This window comes from Sinohyriopsis cumingii, chromosome 15 (genome assembly GCF_028554795.1).
Source record: "Sinohyriopsis cumingii isolate HCF-2022 chromosome 15, ASM2855479v2, whole genome shotgun sequence".
Taxonomy (NCBI): domain Eukaryota; kingdom Metazoa; phylum Mollusca; class Bivalvia; order Unionida; family Unionidae; genus Sinohyriopsis; species Sinohyriopsis cumingii.
The window spans coordinates 23,155,646-23,177,588 of record NC_142975.1 but is presented as its reverse complement, the minus strand read 5'-3'; the positions used below and the strand labels follow the sequence as shown (position 1 = coordinate 23,177,588).

Sequence of the window (21,943 nt, the reverse complement as noted above, 5' to 3'; positions counted from 1 at the left end):
CCGAATTTCTGAACCAAGCTTTCCAAAAAGAATTAAAGAAACGTGACATTCATTTTTTACCACCGAGAATCCCGAAACCAAAGCCAGCATCGTGGAACGTTTTCAACGCACTTTGAAAGAACGCATGTGGAAATATTTTACGCATCACCACACTCTGAAGTACATCGACATCTTACCGCACCTGGTGCAAGCGTACAACCAATCTTACCATCGAAGCATCGGACGTGCCCTGCAAGAAGTGACTCCCGACAACGAAGTGCTGGTGTTTGAGCGCCTGTTTGGTACGTCCCCGACGAGGCTGTCCCCAAGAAAAGTGGAGAGTTGACCGTAGGAGATTGGGTGCGCATTGGCAAAACCAAACGCACTTTCGACAAAGGTTACTTACCTAACTGGACGACCGAATTGTTTCGTGTCACTGGACGAGTGCATGGCCGTCATCCTACCATCTATAAATTGGAAGACATGAACGGAGAAGTGCTCAAAGGAACGTTTTATTTGCCCGAGTTACAACGTGTCACCAAAAAAGAAGACGACGTGTACGACATCGAAAGCATTCTCGAACGCAGAACCCGTAAAGTGGGCAAACGACGTGTCAAAGAAGTCAAAGTACGTTGGAAAGGATATCCACCCAGTTTTGATTCTTGGATCGACGATTCGCAAGTCATCGACTATAAAAAGAAGTGACCATCATGCCCTTTCACACAGACGCAGCTACGTCGACCACTCCTTCACCCAGTTCTTCTGTGCAAAATTTACAAAAACAACCCTTGTGTGCTTGTGGTGTGGAGAACGTGTGCCTAAAACGCAAATCGTCTTTTTCTGCCAAATCTTCGTGGTGTATTGTGTCATCGGGGCAACCATCGCGAATTTGAGTTTGCAACAAGGAGACAAACAATTGTGGACCATTTTATTGAGCAGTTGCATCGGTTACCTGCTTCCTAATCCCTCCCTGAAATTCACCTCGCACGGGAACCACGGGAACCTTGTGTCCAGTGCCAGTGCCAGTCACCACTCCAACAACAACCACAACCAGAACCCCATTTTGAGCGGAGACACACCTCTGACGTCCAGTAACCCCTCGGACAGCCACAGAAGTCTGGAATTATGAGTCACCAAAACAAATTTTACTTAACCTTACCCAGTGACAGTTCCATGGAAGTGTTTCCCAACAACAAGTTGTGCTGTTACACGGCCAAATTACCTCAGGCCATCCCATTAGATCACGAAGCCCATTGGGAAGTGGCTTTGGTGGAAATGATTAACCCTACACAAATCCAAAACATCACTGAAACTCAAAACACTTTTGACGTTGAAATTCTGGACCCAACGGTGCAGCAAAGCATGACGACCACTTCTCAACATAAATCACTTGCGAAGGACACATTACCCCGCAGCAGTGACACTTCTCCTCCTTTTTACGTTTATCACTTTAAAATTAACTTAGGCCATTATTTTAGTGGTCAACATCTGGTGGAGGCCATCGCTGACAAATTCTATGCAGCATTTGACAAAGTTCTGACCAAACTAAATAAACGTGTCACCATTGAGTACCACAAACTGTCTCATCGTCTACTCATCAGATTTGAAAGTGAGGAAAAAAGTATACGTATTAAAGTTTGCCCTGAATTGTATGACATGTTGGGTGGAGACCTGAATTTGGTCACGGATAAAAAGACCAAAACGATTCACATAGCAGAGATTGACAACAACGTGCATTTTGGGAGGTATTTTCGTTTCCCGGTAGAACTGAACCAGGGACTGAATTTGATGTTCGTGTACTCCGATGTGGTGGAGTACAACGTGGTGGGACACACCTCCGTGCCGTTACTGCGTGTCATTCCTTTCAAAGTGGATTCTGCCACAACCAATGACCAGGAAGGTGGAAACACTTACCACGTCCACCGCGAATTTGTACATCCTCATTATTTGCCTCTCAGCAAGTCGTATTTGGACACGGTCAACATTGCTATAAAAGGAGATTTGGGACAAAATATTCCATTCACCAAAGGAAAAGTCACGGTGAAACTCCATTTTCGAAAACGGTTCTCTCACGATTCGTAAGTCTTGTATCCAGTGTACCGAGGGGTTGCTCGACAGCGAGGACACGATTTAGGAGATATGTTAAAATCGGCCTTTCGTTCGGTGGCCCCGGTGTTGAAACCGATGGTGACACGCGGATTGCACGCCTTGAAAGATGCGGCACTGACGCAAGGCAAAGAATTTCTCCAAAATGTCATCATCGACAAACAAAACCCTAAAGAAGCTTTCATGAGGGCAGGCAAAAATGTCTTGCTACAAACGGGTAAAGACATTTTGGGCCGACGAGACACACCTATAAATGCCCTGCAGGCTACCGAGTCAGGCATTCAGCAAGGACAAGGCAGAAAGAGACGACGAAGAAAACACCCTTTCACCAGACTTCACACGTCTAAAGCTAGAAAGGCAAAGAAAAGAAGAACCGTTAGAGACTTAGACGTTTTTGATTATTGAGAAACAGAAGAAAAAAATGATGCACCGAGAGTTTTGCGCCTGTTCCAAGTCGGAACTGGATCTGTTTGCCATGCCCCCACCATGAAGACGATGCAAGAATCCCAATGGGTGGAATTTCACCCCGTCTCCTCATTGACAGATTCCGCTCCCATCGAGTTTGAAATCAAGGGACAGCCCGAAGATTACATCGATCTAAATAGCAGTTACTTGTACTTGAAAGTCAAAGTTCTAGATAAGGGAGGAGATACTATACTAGACGAGAAAGTAGCTCCCGTCAACAATTTCATGCATTCCTTGTTCAGCTCAGTGGATTTGTACTTGAATAACAAACTGGTCAGCAGCAGCATGGATACTTACCCTTATCGTGCCTACCTGGAAAATCTCTTGACGTACGGAATAGACGCCAAGAACACCCATCTCAATGCCTGCGTGCTATGGGAACCTGACGATGCGGGCCAGTTTAACACAACCGAACCGGATGCAAGCAAAACACCACACAATGAGGGATTTGTAGAACGAAGAAACAAAATATTAAATGGAAAGAGTTTAGAACTGATGGATCGTTTGCATTTGGACATGTGGTTGCAAGAGAAATATTTGCTGAACGGTGTAAATGTCCGCTTGAGACTGAATCGTAGCAGTACCGCTTTCCATTTGTTGGCTAATAGTGATGACGTCAATCCCAAAAGCAAAATCGAGGAGGTCAAACTCTACGTACGACGCGTGGAAGTGTTACGCAAAGTGGGAAACGACATCAGTCAGACGTTGAACAGAATGACCGCCAAGTATCCCATCCGACGCGTGGAAGTGAAAACGTTCATCATTCCATGATCGAAGATCATCTGTTTCAAGGACAGTTACCCAAGCGTTTAATCCTTGGTATGGTCAAGAATTCAGCCTTCAACGGAGCCTTCGCTGAAATCCTTTTAAGTTTAAACACTTCGACGTGAAGAAAATCGAAGTCAGTCGCGTTGGCAAGACCTTGTGTACCAGACCTTTCGAACCTGACTTTGATCCCAATAAAATGAATTACTTGAGATCGTACTTGTCCCTGTACGAAGCCACCGGCCAGTTAGGAACCAACACCAGTCACGGCATTACGTACGAAGATTACGCAGGAGGCTATGCTTTGTGGGCTTTCGATTTCACTCCAGACCAAGGTAGCGACGAGGGACATTTCCACCCTATAAAATCTGGTCAGATTCGTGTGGAACTTCAGTTTGCAAAAGAAGTGAAAGAGACAGTGAACGTCATCCTGTATGCAGAATTCGATAATACCATAGAAATCAACAGTTTGAGAGAAGTCATTCTAGACTATTAGAAGCTATGGAAGACTGTTATCCCTCTTTACCTAGTGGAGAAACTTTGGAGATGGAATGTGAGGAGACCGTGGAAGAAGAAGAATCCCAAGACGACGAAGTTATGATGAAGTCGAGATGGCCAGAACAAGAAGCGCATTTAGTCTCCTGTTTTGCCAAACACTTGGTCGAAAAAATGACGGAATTGATCAAAAAAGAGTGCTATGGATGTCAAAACGATCATCCCAGTCAAATTCAACACGATAAATGCCTGATGCTGAGTCAAGAAGAAAAATTGATGGAGTATCTGGACGAAGCTTGGAGTCTCATCTCGGACGAAGTCGTGTTGCACCAGTGGTATAAAGACTTGCGTGAACATTCTTGTCCACCATTAACCACTCAAGAGATCCATCGTATCGAAGCTCTTCTGAATCAGAGTGAGGAAACGAAACGAAGAAACGGTTATTTGTCAGACATTTTCAAGCAAAAAGTCAGGATCGAATTGATGACTTATTATTACCTGTGAAGAAGAAAAAAACCACATAAAACATGGATACCTGGGAACTTTATTACCTTTTGAACCACAGTTCGTATACGGCTTCTTGGAATCCTGTCGTCTGTGCTAAAGATGAACTCCCTCATCGCAAACCTCAAGACCATCTAGCTTATGTGATCAACACGGACGACAGTCATCTTCCAGGAACCCACTGGGTAGCCGTCTACTTTCCTCAAGAAGGATGTGTGGAATATTTCGATTCGTACTGATTGCCCCCTTTGGAAGACGATATCATTGACTTTATGAGAAGAAATGCTCAGACCACCCGATTCAATAATGTGAAATTACGAGGCACAGATTCCTTGGTGTGTGGACAATATTGTGTGTATTTTCTGCATCATCGCAGCCTGGGCTATTCCTTAGAACATTTAGTGACTCATTTTGATCCTCGTTCTTCTTCTAGAAATGATGTGAAAGTAGATCGATGGTTTTGTGACCATTATGCTTATCTTTTGTCTCAAGCTAGGAAACGTAGTGTCCATCAATGGCCTAATGACTTCCAATAGTGGAAATCACAATTTCATTCACAACGTTGTCAGCCCTGTTTAAAGTAGAGTGTGAATTGAAAAAAATGTTTGTCATTTGAAAAAAAAATGTTTGATGTTATATTGTTGGATTATTGTTAAAAATGTTAGAGTTGTTTGTTAGTGTTAAGTGATTTTGAATAAAAAATGTTGTGTTTTGAAAAAATGCCTTTGTCTTTTGTTTGGCTATAAGAATGTTGATTCATGCTCTTTGACTTCTTACTATCCCTCTCATGACACTCATTGAACGTTCCGGCTCGAAAACCGTAGAGGGATGTTTTCCTTCACGTCCGCGCTTTGACTTTAAGAACCGGGAGAGTTTCCAGTCTAACCATCCATTGTCGACTCATCCTCCTACGAAGATGTGCTCCAAACTAGCTAAGCTAAACGAAGCCTACGTGAATTTGCATAGGGTCAGACACAGTCTGATACCAAAAGCTGAAGAGATAGAGAATGTGAGAATGTTAAAAGTCACTGAAGACCTGATAGAAGAGCTCTTCAGAGAAAAAGTGAACAGGGAGAAAGAAGAATGGACAGAGAAGTACAGACTTCAGAGACAGCAGCAACAGCAACAACAACAGCAGCAGCAGCAGGAACCTGAATCTGACAGAGGCTTTGTCGATTGTCGTATCGACACCAAAGAGTTCTTCTCTTTCCGAAGAAGCAGACCTATGGTCAGAAAGTCTATCCTCAAAGGACGTCGCATTCTTAGAAACTAAAAGATTGCCATAGCAAACAAAAAACAGCCCTTTTCAGGGCTAAACCAATACTCTAGAAAAGAAATAACAATCGATTTGCCAATGTGTGTAGGTAGAGTAGTGTGAATATAAACACTAACTCTTTTTTATAGTGTGAGGGTATGTGTTTGTGTATAGGATTGTGTGTTTGTAAGAGCTCACGTACGTTTGTGTGGATAGTAGATTTGGGTTTCATTTTAATGCTTTGCGTGTGTGAATAGTAGATTAGGGGTTTGTTTATTGCTGCTTCACGTATGTGGATAGTAGATAATATGAAATGAGAAAAGTAGGGGATGTTTTCCTTCACGTCCGCACGTTTTAAGTGATGATCTAGGTAATATAACTTTTGGGCTTTAGGGGGATGTTTTCCATCACGTCCGCGCTTTCAGTATAATTTGAAACTCGCTGGGCAGTCTAGCTACCCTGTTCATTCGTTAACAAGACAATGAATACCAGAATAAGCAAACTTCTTGAACTCCAGATACATCTGGAATATGTCAGGCGCCTGTTAAATGAACTGGCCGCGGAGGCCATAGTAGAAGAGGAAAGAATAAAGAAGGAAGAGGAGGAGAGAAGACAGAGGGAAGAGGAGGAAAAGAAAATAGGAGAGAGGATGGCTTACAAGATACCAGAGACAGAGGATTGGGGTGCTGAAGCCAATCATCCTCCCTCTGCGCTCCCAGTCAAGCGAGTCAACTGTAAAGATTGGAGTAGAAGATGTGTGTGTGGTGCCAGGCCAGGAAGGTGCCAGCATTAGATAGGTGCATCTGGAGTTCAAAAACAAACAGCCCTTTTCAGGGCTACCCAACCTTTAGAAAAGAAATAGTAATCAATTTGCCAATGTGTGTGTGTGTGTGTGTGTGTGTGTGTGTGTGTGTGTGTGTGTGTATGTAGAGTAGTGTGAATATAAACACTGACTCTTTTTATTTGTGTGAGTGTGTTTTTTTATGTGTGTGTGTGTGTGTGTGTGTGAGAGAGAGAGAGAGAGAGAGAGAGAGTTTGTAAGAGCTCACGTACATTTGTGTGGATAGTAGATTTGGGTTTCATTTTAATGCTTTGCGTGTGTGAATAGTAGATTAGGGGTTTGTTTATTGCTGCTTCACGTATGTGGATAGTAGATCATATGAAATGAGAAAAGTAGGGGATGTTTTCCTTCACGTCCGCACGTTTTAAGTGATGATCTAGGTAATATAACTTTTGGGCTTTAGGGGGGATGTTTTCCATCACGTCCGCGCTTTCACTATAAAACTAACAGTGTTTGCCATTGGAGCCCATTCCACGGAATAAGCAAACAAGAAGATGCCAGCAGCTTCAGCTTTGTATAACAACCTTATGGGAAGATGGTATTGGATGGTGGATGGATTGAATGTAGCAGAAAGGCTTGAACAGGAATGGAGGCATGCAGTGACAAAAGACTTCGTCTCAAGATAAGTAACCAGCCTCCACTTAGCCATCGATATTGTGAAAGAAATGATAGAGGATGAGGAGAAGAGAATCAGAGGTTTCATTAACCCACCGTATGTGAAAGTGGGCAAGTTGAAAGAAGCCATAGTTTATGTGACGAGTGTAAGGTGTATTTTAGAAGACATTGTAGAATGGACAGATTGGTCTTTTGTGAAGTGGGGCTTAGACAAGCTTAAGAAAGCGGAAGAAGTAATGAGGAATGTGCTGACCGAAGAGGTCAAGAAGATCAAAGAAAAGTGGTCAAAGGAAAGAAAAGAAGAAGAAAAGAGAAAGAAAAAGGAAGAACTAGAGAAACTAAACGCTAACTGGATGAAAATCCAACAGAAGTTCCGAGCCATGGATCACCCGGACTGGATACCGGAATCAGAAATAAAGAAGAAGACAGGAATAATGGCAAAAGTTAGAAGATGGCTACAGAAGTGGAGGAAATAAAAGAAGATGATGATGAAACCAAAAGGCCCTTTTCAGGGCCACCCACATTTCTCGAAAAGAGATTGACTTTCCATTGCCTACCCCTTTTTTTATTTTTTATTTTTTATTTTTAAAAAAAAATTAAAAAAAATAAAATCCCATGTTCAATTGCCTTTGTCCCTAGAATGGATATTTTTTTCTCCCATTGTTCCAATGCATTTGTCCCTAGAGTGGATATTTCCTTTCTCCCATGTTAAATTCCCTTGTCCCCAGAGTGGATGTCTTTTTTTCCCATGTTAAATTTCCATTGTCCCCAGAGTGGATATTGCTTCCCATGTTAAATTTCCATTGTCCCCAGAGTGGATATACCCCTATTTAACATTAAAGTCCCCTTGTCCCTAGGGTGTCCCCATTCACTACTAATATGCTTTCAGTGCCATCACAATTCACAGAAAATCTTTGACGGACAGGCAAACCACGAAATTATATATTATTCTCATATACGCATTCGAATGTTTCTGCATCATTGATTAAAGGTCCGTTAGATGTTTCAAAAATATACCCTAATAATTTTTACACTGTTTTGAGTCTCTCTGATAGGAGAATAATACGGAAATGTAGTTCCAAAATAGAATATTAATCAGAAAGGCTTGGGATAGGAAAGTTAAAGTTATTTACTGCACAACATGTTTTCGAGAATAACAATCATTATGTAGAAATTAATTATTTTATTGGGTTATTTATATATGTCTGCCATAGAGTATTGACCCCGATCCGAATATGTGTAATGGAAAGTTCTTAATGAGAGGATTTCAGACTCCGGGTCCATTCCTTCAGAGAGATACAAAAAATATTTGGTAAAATGGCCGCCATATTGTTTTCTTCCGAAAGTCAATCAGTTGCCTTTCGTAATTGTAATTATGCTCTAGAAGAGAAAATGAGAACTCAGAAAATGAACATTTGCCTTAATACATCGTCAGCTGTTCTATCAATTTTGTTACTTTCGCTATTAACAGAATTTGAATATATGTTAGTCAAATTTTTTATCAATATGCGCCAAATATCTATTGGAATGTATCAAATGAAGTCTACAATAAAGTTTCTTCTCAATAAACAACCAGACCATTTATGTACTGTTAATACAAGTTGCTGGCAACTGATGCATTTTATTATACTTTAGTCCTTTATATTCAGAGGGCCATGTATAGGCGCTTTGTCGTCCTATTAAGAATCCCTCTTTTCTTGCGACTTCATCTCGTACGATTTGTCTCGGCACCCACGCTGGCCGAGTGATCTAGGGCGCTCTCCTTTACAGATAACTCCCATCTTACTTCTGTCCGCATGGGTTCGAGTCTCGACTGGAATCGGCTCGGCCAACACGACAATGTATGAAATCTTTCCTGTGATTTCCATTAGATCGGTTGTTCTTCCCTGAGTCTTCCTCCACCAAATATATTGTCCGTCACGGATAACGTAGCATATGGTGAACAATGGCGTTTAACCACAAACCAAAACGAATCAAAACAGAAACGAAAACAAACGAAAAGAAACAAAAACGATTCACCTTAAATAGCCCAACGTTCTTCCTAGTAACATGGAACATGACTATGTAAACGAGTATGAGCTGTTCTCATGCTACCGGGTTCTTGTCTGTTTTCATTGAATTCATCAGTAATGTCACTAATTGTATTCATTTCACAATCCGTTCCAGAGCCTGGTTACCTTTTATGTCCCTAACAGAGGCCTATGAACAGCCTTTAGAGCTTCTAGTGAAGAAGCTTTCCGCCTTTTAGCTCGGAAGTTCTGCCCTCCTGCTCCTCCCACTCCATCAACTATCTGGACCTGGGCTACAGCATCAGTTGATATTATGACGAAAATGAAGAATCCAACTTTAAATTATTTCTGCAGTCCGACATAGTTACAAACATTCTGAACTGCCTACATCATCAATTACAAGATCAAAGCATCAACTAGTTTTTCTGACAAAAGTGCATAACATCCACCATTCTATAATCGCTATACACCAGTATTTAATTTGGAAATCCTATCCGTCGACCTTGATATCACAGCTTTGGGGATGAAAAAGCCATATTCCATAAATATGGATCGAACGACGCTTAATGACTCTCAGCAGTTGGTACGCAATATCTTAGCTGGTAGCTCTATGTTGGACTTAGTATACATGGCTATCTTGCAGCAGGCGGAGCATAGGTTGTCTTCTCCCTTCTCGAATTCCACAGGGTATGCGTGGAGGTTATTCTGTAGAGTGGCCCGAATATTCGACAGAGCTGCTCTACACACTATAGCAAATGCTGTAGCAGAACCTACAAATTTACAACTGGCAGAGTGATACGCATTGCTCTCTACCGCAAGCTTCCTTAAGGATCATCATAAAGCCATGCTACAATCACAGCCTGTATCCTCTAATCTACATTGTAATGGCTAGAGCAAGGAAGCCCGCAAACAAGCCACCAAAGAGACCGATTTTCCTCCTCCACAATCGTATCATAGATACTGTCCAGGAAATGAACAAAAACAACACAAAAAGGAGGAACTCACCTAGGACACAAACCCCTGAAAAACTTTCCTACCGAAGTTCCACCCGTCGAAAAGCACAATTATCGAAAACCAAAGTGAATAAAAGACAAAGAAGAAGCGATCATTTGCGCGAACGTTTCTTAAAAAATACGGTACCGACTTTTAATACCTTAGGAGAAGTATTACTACCTCACAAATCCATCCGTCCCAGATACTACATTTAGCTGAAGGGAGCTAAACGTTTTCTACCAGCCTATGTGGCAGTCAGGCAGATTCATCTCCTCTTAGGTATAAAACTAAAATACAGCAGTTATTTCTTCCGTTCGTGCCAAGAAGTACGCTCTCGTCACGAGACACAGTGCACAAACCAGAAGCTACGTAGAAGATGTACAATTGCAAGCTGGAGATACATCTAAGGAAAGTATACTCAATCTATATTTCCAAATTTTTCTATCACGGCAAAGTTCTGCCTCTACAGGTTGCTCACACTTTGCCGTCGTCACACATTTAGGTACTTGGTCGTGGAGTCTAAGCGACTTCGCATTTAGTGTAGGCTAAACTTATTTTGTACGTGAAAGTCTTTAGTGCTTATATAACTCCTGTATATATCTAATTCCATTACAAACGGAACACAACGGCAAGGTTCTTTCCAAGGTATTCGTACCGTCCGGGCGCCAATATTAATGTATTTACTTGTACACGATGCCCCTGGACCTTTTCCCCAACAATTATTGTCTCAGAATGGATATTGCGCATGCATGTTTCTATAGGCGACACTTTAGTCATGTTTATCTGTATAAACGTTTAAGCCAGATTTATCGAACACTTAATCCTCGAATGTGTAGCCCCTGCGACTTCACAAGTTAGTTTCGAGCAAATTATTTACATGTGTTCATGTCTATTTGCTGTTAAGAAATATATATATATATATATATATATATATATATATATATATATATATATATATATATATATATATATATATATATATATATATATATATATATATATATATATATATATATATATATATATATATAATTCAGTCAGTTTTGGTATATACAGGTGGGTTTCATTTACTACGGTATCTTTAGCCTTGGAGCACCATGTTTCAATGATTCTACCTCTACAAGCCGTCATTGACCTTCCCCACAGGTAGCATTGTAATTGAGATCATCTGTTATCAATTTTTTTCAGGTAACCGTTATTTCGTACGACTCTGTGCCCATGCGATATTCAAACATCACGTGCAGGCTCACAGGTTTACAAACAGGTGGTATTGTCATTATAATTTACCTGTATGCTTTCTTGCTTCATCAGATTCTCTGTAATCTATTCTTGGTCATCTTTGTTAATGAATTTCCTCAGCATGAATATTGCGTTGTAAAGACAGGGCAGGGCTACAGTTTTATGTTGTGCTCTATTTTGTCTTACAGTTTAGAACTATGGCCAAAGCACAAACAACACACAGCTTAGGACAATCAGGACAAATAATGCTGCCTCTCCTCATTTTGAAACTTTATGGGGAAAAGGTAGATAATTCAAATTGTCATTCAGCCTCGACGCACCAGACATTGACAAGATCTGAAACAGCTCCGGCATCCACGTCATCACCACAGGTTCCAGCATTGTGGAACTCTTTCTATCTTGCCTCCTCGGGGTTTGACTTGATTCTTCTCGCGGAACAGCGCGGGATATAGCTAAAACAGCCAAGTTCCTTCTCCTTGAACGTCTATAAGGACAGGTTACATGGATCAAATATACCATAACCCGTCCAAACTGATGATCCTAATGATATTCTAGATACATTGAGACCTGTCTATGCCATATAGTAGAGGTCACGAAGGGCCAACCATCATTATTACGTACTCAGTCAACAAAAGCCCGGCTTCCAGTATGTGGCGTTTGGTAGGTTTGGGGAGGGGTGCTCCCAATGTATTATTTAAATTACCATAGAAGTCCCACCACGGGCTCGATTTTGTAGGGGGTGTAATTAGTGATAGAAAGAGGTAAGGCTCTGAGCCCCCAGTCAGCAATGCCGACAGTTAAAATATTGAGATCAAAAAGAATAACAATTTAATACAATTCAATATTCAAATGATAATAATTTCCCAATCACTCTTCCTTCTCTCGACCAAGTGATAGCCTATTACATCCTTTGATTTATAGTGTGAGATCGCTTTTCCACCTGTCCTTGTTTTCTAGTCATCTGTATCTCTCCTATCCCGCCAATTTCTTCTCTCCTTCTGACCTCCCTCCTAACTTCTTCTCCTAGACTGCTCCTTCTTCTCCAGTTCCTCCTCCTCGACTCCTTTTTCCTCCTCCTCCTTGACTGCTCTCCGACTATCCTACGATTCACAATCAACTTCTCCACTAGTCTCTATTCCGTCTCTCTCTCCTAGAAACTCGGGACTAAACCACACCGTAGGTCTGTCCCCTAAAAGCTTAATGTGAAAACACAAGGACGTTAGCATATTTCCTTAGCCATCTCGTCTGACACTAAACCAACAGTCAGTCATCAGATAAAGGCTATTTCATTTTTCGGGCACGCATTCGTGAACATCGAAATACCAATACGCTCTTGTATGGTAAACAACGTCGTAATAAAAGCACGGTATCAACTACTTATCATAGACATCAATAAATTGCGTCACATCAGTATATATATATATATATATATATATATATATATATATATATATATATATATATATATATATATATATATATATATATATATTCTAATCTCATTATAACGAACAATAGCACAGCAATCAGAAGCATTTCTGTACATTACACTGCCACAAGTGTACACAAATATATCCATATTAACTAATTTTACACACTGCAACAATTTTCCAAAGTTACAATTCAACAGTTGCAAAATCTAGAATATCACATGAATAAATGCACTAGTTTACTACGAAGTAACCAAACAGCGAATCACAATATTAATTCGAGGGCCCCGAGTGGTCTATGGCGCTCACCGTTACTGCCATCTCATCACTGTCTGCGTGGGTTCGAGTCTCGGATTCAGCCAATGTGGGTATGTGAGAAAGCTTTCCAGTAGCTTCTTGTGGGTCGGTGGTTCTCCACCGTTTATACTGGCCGCCATGTATAGCCTATCTCGTGCTGAAAATGGCGTTAAATTCTACAACAACAACAACAACAATATTAATTCTAACCACGAGCTAGCAATCTACATAATTCTTTACATAATCGTAGCTCATTTCTCAAATACGCATGTAAATTAAACACTATAAAGGTAATTCTACGTACTAACGATTCTAGTAATGAAGTATACATACTTTACATAATTACAATTACATTGCCATAATATCCTACAACAATCGAGCAAATAACTCACAGACCTTTACGAAGCTTTGTCTTTCCTATTTTTTGCCCGCCAATTTACGAGTGGCTTTCCCGGAGTTATTGCTTTAACGTTTCAGCACGATGTTTCACAATTACGGAAGTTTCTAGTTTAAATTACTCATTTAAATTCGGATTGAAATGGTGACCACACCCTCTCTCAGTTCCGATTAGATATCGATTCTACCCTGTTTTATTAGACTTAGCAGAGGATGCTCCGGCCGTCTGTCACCGTGGTGAGATTTACGACACCATTAAGGGTCCTTTGTTCTTGAACAAAGCTTTTAACATCCACATGTGATTTTTGACACTCAACAAAGCTGGCTCTCGTAACAATTACGAACAGTATCACTATAGCCGCGGGGTCAAGCATATATACATGGCTTCTAACCAGTTCCTTTGTTCTTGACTTACGTAATCGCGGGCAGGCAACGTGACATAGTACTTCGAAACCGACAGTTGCAGACATGAGCAGGGAAAGTCTAACCCTTATACCACATCGAGACACTCATTCGGCACTATGCCACAGATGGTTTTTCACGCATCAACACACGTCGCTTCGCAATTTCTCTACACTCTGATAATAGAAGAGACTCTTTACTCAGTGACTGTGTTGAAGTAACTTTCTAATTTAGGGATTTCTTCGAGGTTAGTGATCGACAGACCTCGGCACTCTTCACCAGCTAAGTCTCAAAAGTTACAGGAACATTAGCCTCACCTCACAAAACCAAGGTGATGCTGATTGTTTGCCAGTACTATCACCTATTCTACTCTATACGATGGCACATGAAGATTCAGCCTTGCGAGCCTCCATTGAGGATATTGTCCTTCTCCACCCACCCCATCAATATCCTGGCCCAGAGCTCCATCATCTGTTGATTTTAAGACGGAACGGAAGATGCTGACTTCAGTTACTATAACATTCTGGGAGAGTTAGAGATTCTTCCCCGTCTTAGGTCCGTATATTGCGTTCCCGTACTATCCCTAAATCGACACTGTGGTTATGGGAGGGAGAGAAATATGTCTCCTTGGTGGTTTGTTTACTGACGTCATCCATCGGGACTTTACACAGAAGGGTAGAGGTTAAAAAGCTGCACTCTTAGCTTGGCCATATAGTGGTCCTTCCAGTAAATGCAGGCAGAGGGCACTGAGCTGCGTTCTGCCAATTTAGACTGGTAACTGAAGTTACTGCATTGGCCAAATATGATGAGTGGATTCTCTCAGTACTCGAACTATTCTTGAAAATGACTCCCATGAATGTCATGAGGTATTCAGAGTGGGAGAAGAAAGCTATGTTCCGTCGAAGATAGCCAGAGAGAACGAAGTTCAACAACGAAGTCACGGCCACGATATAGCTCGCTAACTGCAGAGTGTCAAAAAAGAGCATCCGATCCATACGTATGGTGGAGTTTGGCTGTGTCATCCCCAAAGAGGCAAAATCACTGTCAACTGCTAAGGTATAAAATAAAAGACTGGTATGTGGCAAAGGTAGAACCGCCGACGAACTGATGATGAAGGCGGGTCAGAATGTCTGTAAGTGACAGTCTTGCTCGTAACGGCATCTTCTTCTATTGCCAAGAACCATCTCTCTTCCACGGGTAACTAAATTTTTGTAATGAACCCGCTCTCACATCTGGATAAATCAACTAAAGACCACCTACTAGACTCAGTCCGGGTTTTCAGGTGATACTTATAAGCACGAGCCGTTGCGTCGAGGGCGAAAACGCCGCTTTCTGCTTGTCATAAAAGGACAGGAAGATTTATCAGCACATGTTATCGCGTCCTGGAGTAAGGGGGATTATTCGCTCAGGATATAGGGAAATAACCCCAACTTAATGCAATAGTTAAGCACTTAGGCTTACGGGGTTCCAGCAGTTGCCACCAACCTAGAACTGTTCACTAACCGTCGTTACTCAGACTGGGATAGATATCGGAGTCCACATTCTATAGTTTTTATCTCCGAAATCTGTCATCCCACAGTGACCAATTCGATGTGTTAGGACAAATAGCCGCAACTTAAAAGGTCAGCATTCCAGATCGATTGACATCTTCTTATGACGCGACTTCACGGCTTCCGCTTGATTTCATGGTGGAAATTCTTTCACTTTTGAAACCGCGTCCTGACAGATGGAGTCCCCTCCAGTCGGTTTACGTAGAAGCTGTCTCAATACTTTAGTAGAAGCTGTCTCAATACATTAGGGGACCAACGATTATATCTCCGGGGAAAGGGATGTACCTGTCTTAACCTTATGCCTATTCCCCTAAGGTATTATGATTGGATAACGTATATAAAAAAATAAACCAATTTTTCATAGTAAAATATGTTTCTTCGAATATACTTACCCAACACACACACACACACACACACACACACACACACACACACACGATCGCCACATAAGCCGGCATACAAAGTTTAGCTTGGTTTAGCTAAAAGTAGTATCTACGAGGGCTGGATGTGCGAGTTAGTAGTAGTTCTCCTAATGTGTTATGATTGGGTATATATTCTCGACGAAAAAAACCCAACATTTTACTAGGAAAAATTGGTTTCTCTACACTTTCGCTTCTATCTCTTGAAAAATGACATTATCTGGACTCATCATTTACCACAGATCCCAGTAAGTGGAAGGCTTCAATTCTTTCTGCAGAATGGAACAACCTTTGCCACGATAATAAATGGACTCGACAAACTGTTTCTGAGGCATATTGCATCCGTTTCAATACACCATCATGGTCTAGATCCTCATCCGCTAATAACGTCCCAGCATACCCATTCAAAAGCCACAACCATGCGGCAAGAACTAAACGACCTTCACCGGAATAGGAGGTAGATATCGTTCGAAATAAAAATGTGCTCGGTTTTTATTGCAGACTTGACTTGGTCGCAAAGGCAACCGACAATCTGCGCACTGCCATCGACCTAAGTGTCCTCAGTGAGTTAATTCACTCCCCCTGGTTTTCAATGGAAACAGCAAAACGCATTTGATATGCCATCCAACAATGGGACTCCGCAACCAGTGTGAACCTAACAGATGCATATCGTCACGTCCCAGTTCACAAGGCTTCCAGGCATTTTCTGCGATTCGCGTAAAACGACATCGTGTATCACTTCAGAGCTCAACCACTTGGACTCAACATCAGTTCCTGGGTCTTCACTCCTCTGTTGAGCCGAGTAATGGCTCCTGTCCAAACTTTCTCTACGGTGGCAATGGCAAGTTACATGGACGACGTCCTACAAAAGCATCAGCGGAGTTATATATTGGAATACCTGATCACCCTTGTTAAACTACTTACCAATCTAGGCATTTTTGTCAACCAGGACAAATCCGACCTAGCCCCATCTCAAGAATGTGTTCATTTAGGTATGAATTCAACACAAAGGTAAACAGAGTACGTCTCACTCAGGGACGGGCATTGAAAATCGTGACCATAATAGCTTCTTTACTGTTGAGGAAAACTTGAACCGCACGGTAATTCATTCACGTAATAGAATTGATTAACGCGGAAGCGGACTTCATAATCCTAGGTCGCATGTATATGCCCCCGTTACAAATTATTCTTATATCCAAATGCAGGCCAATAGTTTGCCCACTGGACCAACCTAATTCCACTCACTTTCGTTCTGGATAATACGGGTTATTCGCATTTCATATCCAACAATAACCCAAGGCTCAAATGAAATTATTACGCTTTGCAGTTCACGAGGATAGAGCAATTGCCAACAGCATAGTATTTGACCGGAACTGTTCTCTGACTTTAATCAGACCGTGAGATGGAGATCGGAATTTACATTTTCCAGTTTTGATCTCAGTGTTCTTTCATTCCAAAGACCTATCTCGAATCTGGTTGAATCTATATCCGTGGTGCAGCAGGTCGCCTTTCCAGGTAGCACTACAACTTCTTAAAACTCGGTTTCACGACTCGGATTTGCGGTGAAATTGTTTTCCCTATTTGAAGCTGCTATTCAACAGATGGAGTCTTCTCCAATCGGGTTATCTAGAGCTGTCTCACATACATTAAGGGACCAGACATGGCATGTGTCGGGTAAGGAGACGTATCTCCTTCCACATCTTACCTATTGTCCTGAGGTATTATGATTGGGTGAATTATTTAAAGAAGTAGCCAATATTTTCTAGTAAAATATGTTTCTTTGAGAATGCTTACCTAATCTTAATATACAATCCCACCCAAGCCTCCCCGTAGTTACATAAAAATTTAGAGCGTACATAAATTATCTCCATTTGACATCAATCCCTTTATCAAGGGGAGATCACTCTGCCCAACCGCCTCGTAGATGGGTAGATAACTGTTAGCTTATTAAGCTAAAAGTGTTATCTGTGAAGGGTGGATTTGCGAGGTTGTTGTTGTTGTAGGGTTTAACGCTCTTTTTTTAGCACACGATAGGCTATACATGGCGGACAGTATTAATGGTGGAGGAAGAACCCGGGAAAATCCCGGAAAGAACCACCGACCCACGAGAAGCTACTGGAAAGCTTTCTCACATACCCACATTGGCTGAATCCGAGAGTCGAACACACGCAGACAAAAATGAGATGGCAGTGATCCGTAACGGAGAGCGCTTTAGAACACCCGGCCACTCGGGGCCCCGATTTGCGAGGTAGTTGTAGTTCTCCTAAGGTATTATGATCGGGTAAGTATTTTCGAGGACAAACATTTTACTAGGAAACAAAATTGGTTTCGATTTCGGTTCGGACTAACGAATATGCTATTTACGGGTTCACGGCAATGTCCTAGTTTTAGATTTGAGTAGGGACTAATGAACATTCCACTAAGGGTTGACGGCATTGTCACACATTTCGAAAATAAAGTATGTATTATATTTTCAACTTTTCTGTTTGTGTGGCAATAGAAATCTCTTATCCGGCCCGCACCCTGGAGGAAGTCGCACATGTCTGCTGTACTGTTTCTCTCTCATACGAACTAATCAAAAGTACAAATCAGCTAATAACTATATGGACAAAAATGAGAATCTGTAGGAACAAACACTTAAGAATTAAATAGCCTCTTTAAAACGTATATCCCAATCTTGAAAATAAAGTTAAAAGATTATCTTGCTAACATTGCTGTAAAGTGTAAATACCGCACACACATGGTTTATACTACATTATGTCACCATTCCCTGTAAACTGTATTTTGAAAGTTCATTCCAGCTGCTCACTGGACACATCACTGTTGAGCAATTTTCAAGCCATTGGTCAGGAGTTGGGTAAAAGTGACCACCATAGTGACGTATTACTTGCCAGTCTGTTTGCTTTTCGCTTCCATAGTAGTCCCTTCATCACAGTCGAGTGCAAAGTGCTTGTGTGCCCGCGTGGCCAGATCGCTTGTAATTATGTAAGTTCGCAATAATACTACTTAGTTTTCGTTTTTGCTCGTTTAATATTTTACCCAACTCTTTTGTCTTTCTTTCGATCTTACATGCACACTTTCTTTCTCTTTAGAGTGATAATGGAGACCTTGCGTGAAGGAAAATTAAACTGACATCTTGTTTTTCGTTCACTTGTATTAATGTTGCAGTATGCTAGTGAGAACATAGCTCCAACTAAATGACCAGCAATTTCCTACCTCAATGAACTTTCAAACTTCCTGCTCGATTGTCAACTCCTCGTTGACCTACTATCCGTTCGTATATACAAAAATGTACGACTCGACTACATGCTATACCACATACATACACTCCTATCTATTCATCTTTCGGACTGTATCTATCTGAATGAGAATGTCGATTTATTTCAGAGATTTAAATATTTACCTGACCATCAATCATTCACTTTTGAAATATGTATAATGAAGTCTTTGAAGTCATTTAACAAAGTTGAAATATATTTGGATTGGTTGGTCTATAGTTTTTGTCATGGATTTATGATTATGTTGCAGACGTGCCCCGTAAGGCGTAGAAGACATGCGGAGAACGTCCTCAACTACTCGAGTCTTGAATTTTCTCACGTGTTTGTGCAGTCCATTCTATTCATACATACTGAAGAATTAACCTCGAAACTATCTGCCAATACATCTTTACGGATAAAGAGTACGTATTTTCTCGTAAATATTGAGCATCTGAATCTATAAAAATTGCTACCCGCCATCAAATATGTTGGATGTCGAGGATGTATCGAAATGGATAGATGTTCCCCTAATTTTTTTTTACATTAGTTTAGTCTTTGAGGCAGTAAATACTCTCAAAGCCTTCACATTCTTCTAAAATTACATTAATATTTATACTTTAGTTTTAAACTTTTTTCTGTATAAGAATGATTTATCAGAATATATGGAATAGTCATCAAATATAGGCATAGTCATCAAAAGTCGCAAGTAAATTAATGAATGCATTTGGGCCGCACTTTAACGACATAAGAAACTCGTAGCTTGTTAGTCTAATGTGATCGTTATGAGTTGTTTTGTCTTGAATAAACCTAACAATGCATATGTATTCCAGCTCCTTAGATTTCAAAATCACCTCCTAAATGTATTTACCCCTGGTACAGACTTCTATGTAACCCTCTTATAATGACTTTTTGGTAATAAGTTGATATATTGTTTCTTGTTTTTGGTCATTTTGTATTTGTTACCAATTAAGTTATCAGAGCTCACCTCTACAAAGTTGAGGAGAGCGATTGTAATGTAATTCCACATTTTACGTGCATTGATTAAATTTATGTGATTAACTCGTGGCCACGTAGGTTATTGTGTATGCTACTAATATTGCTAAGACATAGTATTAGCCAGTTTAGACTCAAGAAACTTGATGAAGGGATGCAAACTTGTGAGTACTACCCCTGAATTCGTTTAGCTCTTGACCAGATGACTTTGTAGCATGCTGTGTGCATAGCACCATGCCTAAAATGACGTAACTTGTTGAGAGGGTTGACTTCACGTAAAATATACATGTGGCCTAAATCTCAGTGTTGAATGACTTTACTGAAATTTTGTTTCTCGTTCATTTATTGGACAGCGGGTATATTCCTAATCAGAAATTTAAAAAAAAATGGATTATATCTGTTAATACTGCACCATACAAGGTAATAAAATGTAGGAATTTATGCCTTAGTAACATTTGCTAAGTACTTAGATTTATAATCATATAGATATTTCCAGGCTCTGTTTAAATATCCAAGTCTAATCCTAAGTCCTTTTTAACCAGTTCAGTTCAAAGCAGGAATAAGTATGTTTATTCAACGTTTAACCTTCGATATTATTGAGAATACTTGGCATATTTTCATAGGTTATCCCTAACAGGTTAACTGTGTTGTGCATGTCAATAAGCATATGAACTAGATACATCGGTAACCGGCTCCATGCATTTTATGTGAGGCGAATCAAGGTAATTATTGATGCACGAACTCTGCTTGTACTGATGACTACAACTCCTGGTTTAAAGTAATCCTCTGACTTTCACTCCGTAAAATCTGGTTTCTAGAGACGGATAATGACATTTGCTTCGTAAGTAGATTTTAGGAAAAAATATTAACAACTATACAAAAACAACGTTAATCTCCTCCTTTTATCAACTCATTATGGCACCTCAGCTTTTATCATATATGAAAGTATGTTCTGTTTCTTTTTATGTCTTTAAAAGCCTTTCTCAGTATGCGTATATGTTTGCATGTAGTTAACTGGATGTGATCATAATGGTGGCTATATAATACCGATTAAAAATTAAAATCTTACATTTTAAAAATAGTAGTAGTTAAAATGTAAAGATAAAATATATCAAACAACTACTCGTTACAAAAGAGGGCAACATTTCTTTGCTACGGTTACTTTAATCTCAATTTAGTTTCTGCATGATAATTAGTGTTTACAGTGGCTATTGCAGACTACGAAAACTTAGTGAATGGGAAATTAATACTCATTGGTTTGAATTTTCACTGCGTCCAATCATATTTTCCAGATAGTGTCATGGTCATACCTTTTCCCTTGGTTATGAAAGCATTTCACTGGCTAACACAGAACTGGAGATTATGATGACGACAAAAACGACTGCGGTGGCTGCATTTGTTCCAGGATTAATAAAATCTGCTCGTTTCTCAGAATAGCAATGCTCAAATCATTGCTTAAAGGATCAATTTTTAATTTTTTGTTGATGTTCATCTTACAGCGGAAATGTGAACGTAATCATTAGTCCTGAATTCAAATGTGTAAGAATAAAAAATAAAGTGATCTGCAATGTTCGTTTGACTTAGATGCTATATTTCGTATTTGTTCACAAAAGTATAGTAAATTTGAATAGCATTCTACATCACTGGTGTAATAAATTACGTTGGAAGTCACGTGCTATCTTAATGAAATTTTTGTGATATTATCAGACCATATCTCTTTCTGAAGCTCACTTAGTTTAAAGTGTTGACATCAATTAAGGTAGTCCGCTTTCATGAAATAAAGGTTTATTAAGCACCTGGAAATGACGTGAACATTGCATTATGACATCATCAATTTGGCATCATTTGTTAAGTAAATCGTAGCGCTTTAAACTCGTGGAGTAATAGAACGTTAAAAGACGTGTTTATGGCGTATGTCTCTTGTTAAATAACG

The 21,943-nt window shown here is 40.3% G+C and overlaps 1 protein-coding gene across 3 annotated transcripts in view; it reads left to right on the top strand.

The window, feature by feature from the left end:
* Positions 1-21,582, top strand: part of LOC149781406 (uncharacterized) — an 82,658-nt gene extending 61,076 nt beyond the window's left edge. For all 3 annotated transcript variants that reach the window (XM_089934748.1, XM_089934750.1, XM_089934749.1), the window contains exons 7-9: positions 18,562-18,745; positions 19,289-19,439; positions 21,303-21,582. In XM_089934748.1, coding sequence (XP_089790874.1) covers positions 18,562-18,745; positions 19,289-19,439; positions 21,303-21,376 — 409 coding nt within the window. In that variant the 3' untranslated portion in view covers positions 21,377-21,582. The remainder of the gene's footprint in view (positions 1-18,561; positions 18,746-19,288; positions 19,440-21,302) is intronic.
* Positions 21,583-21,943: the final 361 nt, after the last annotated feature.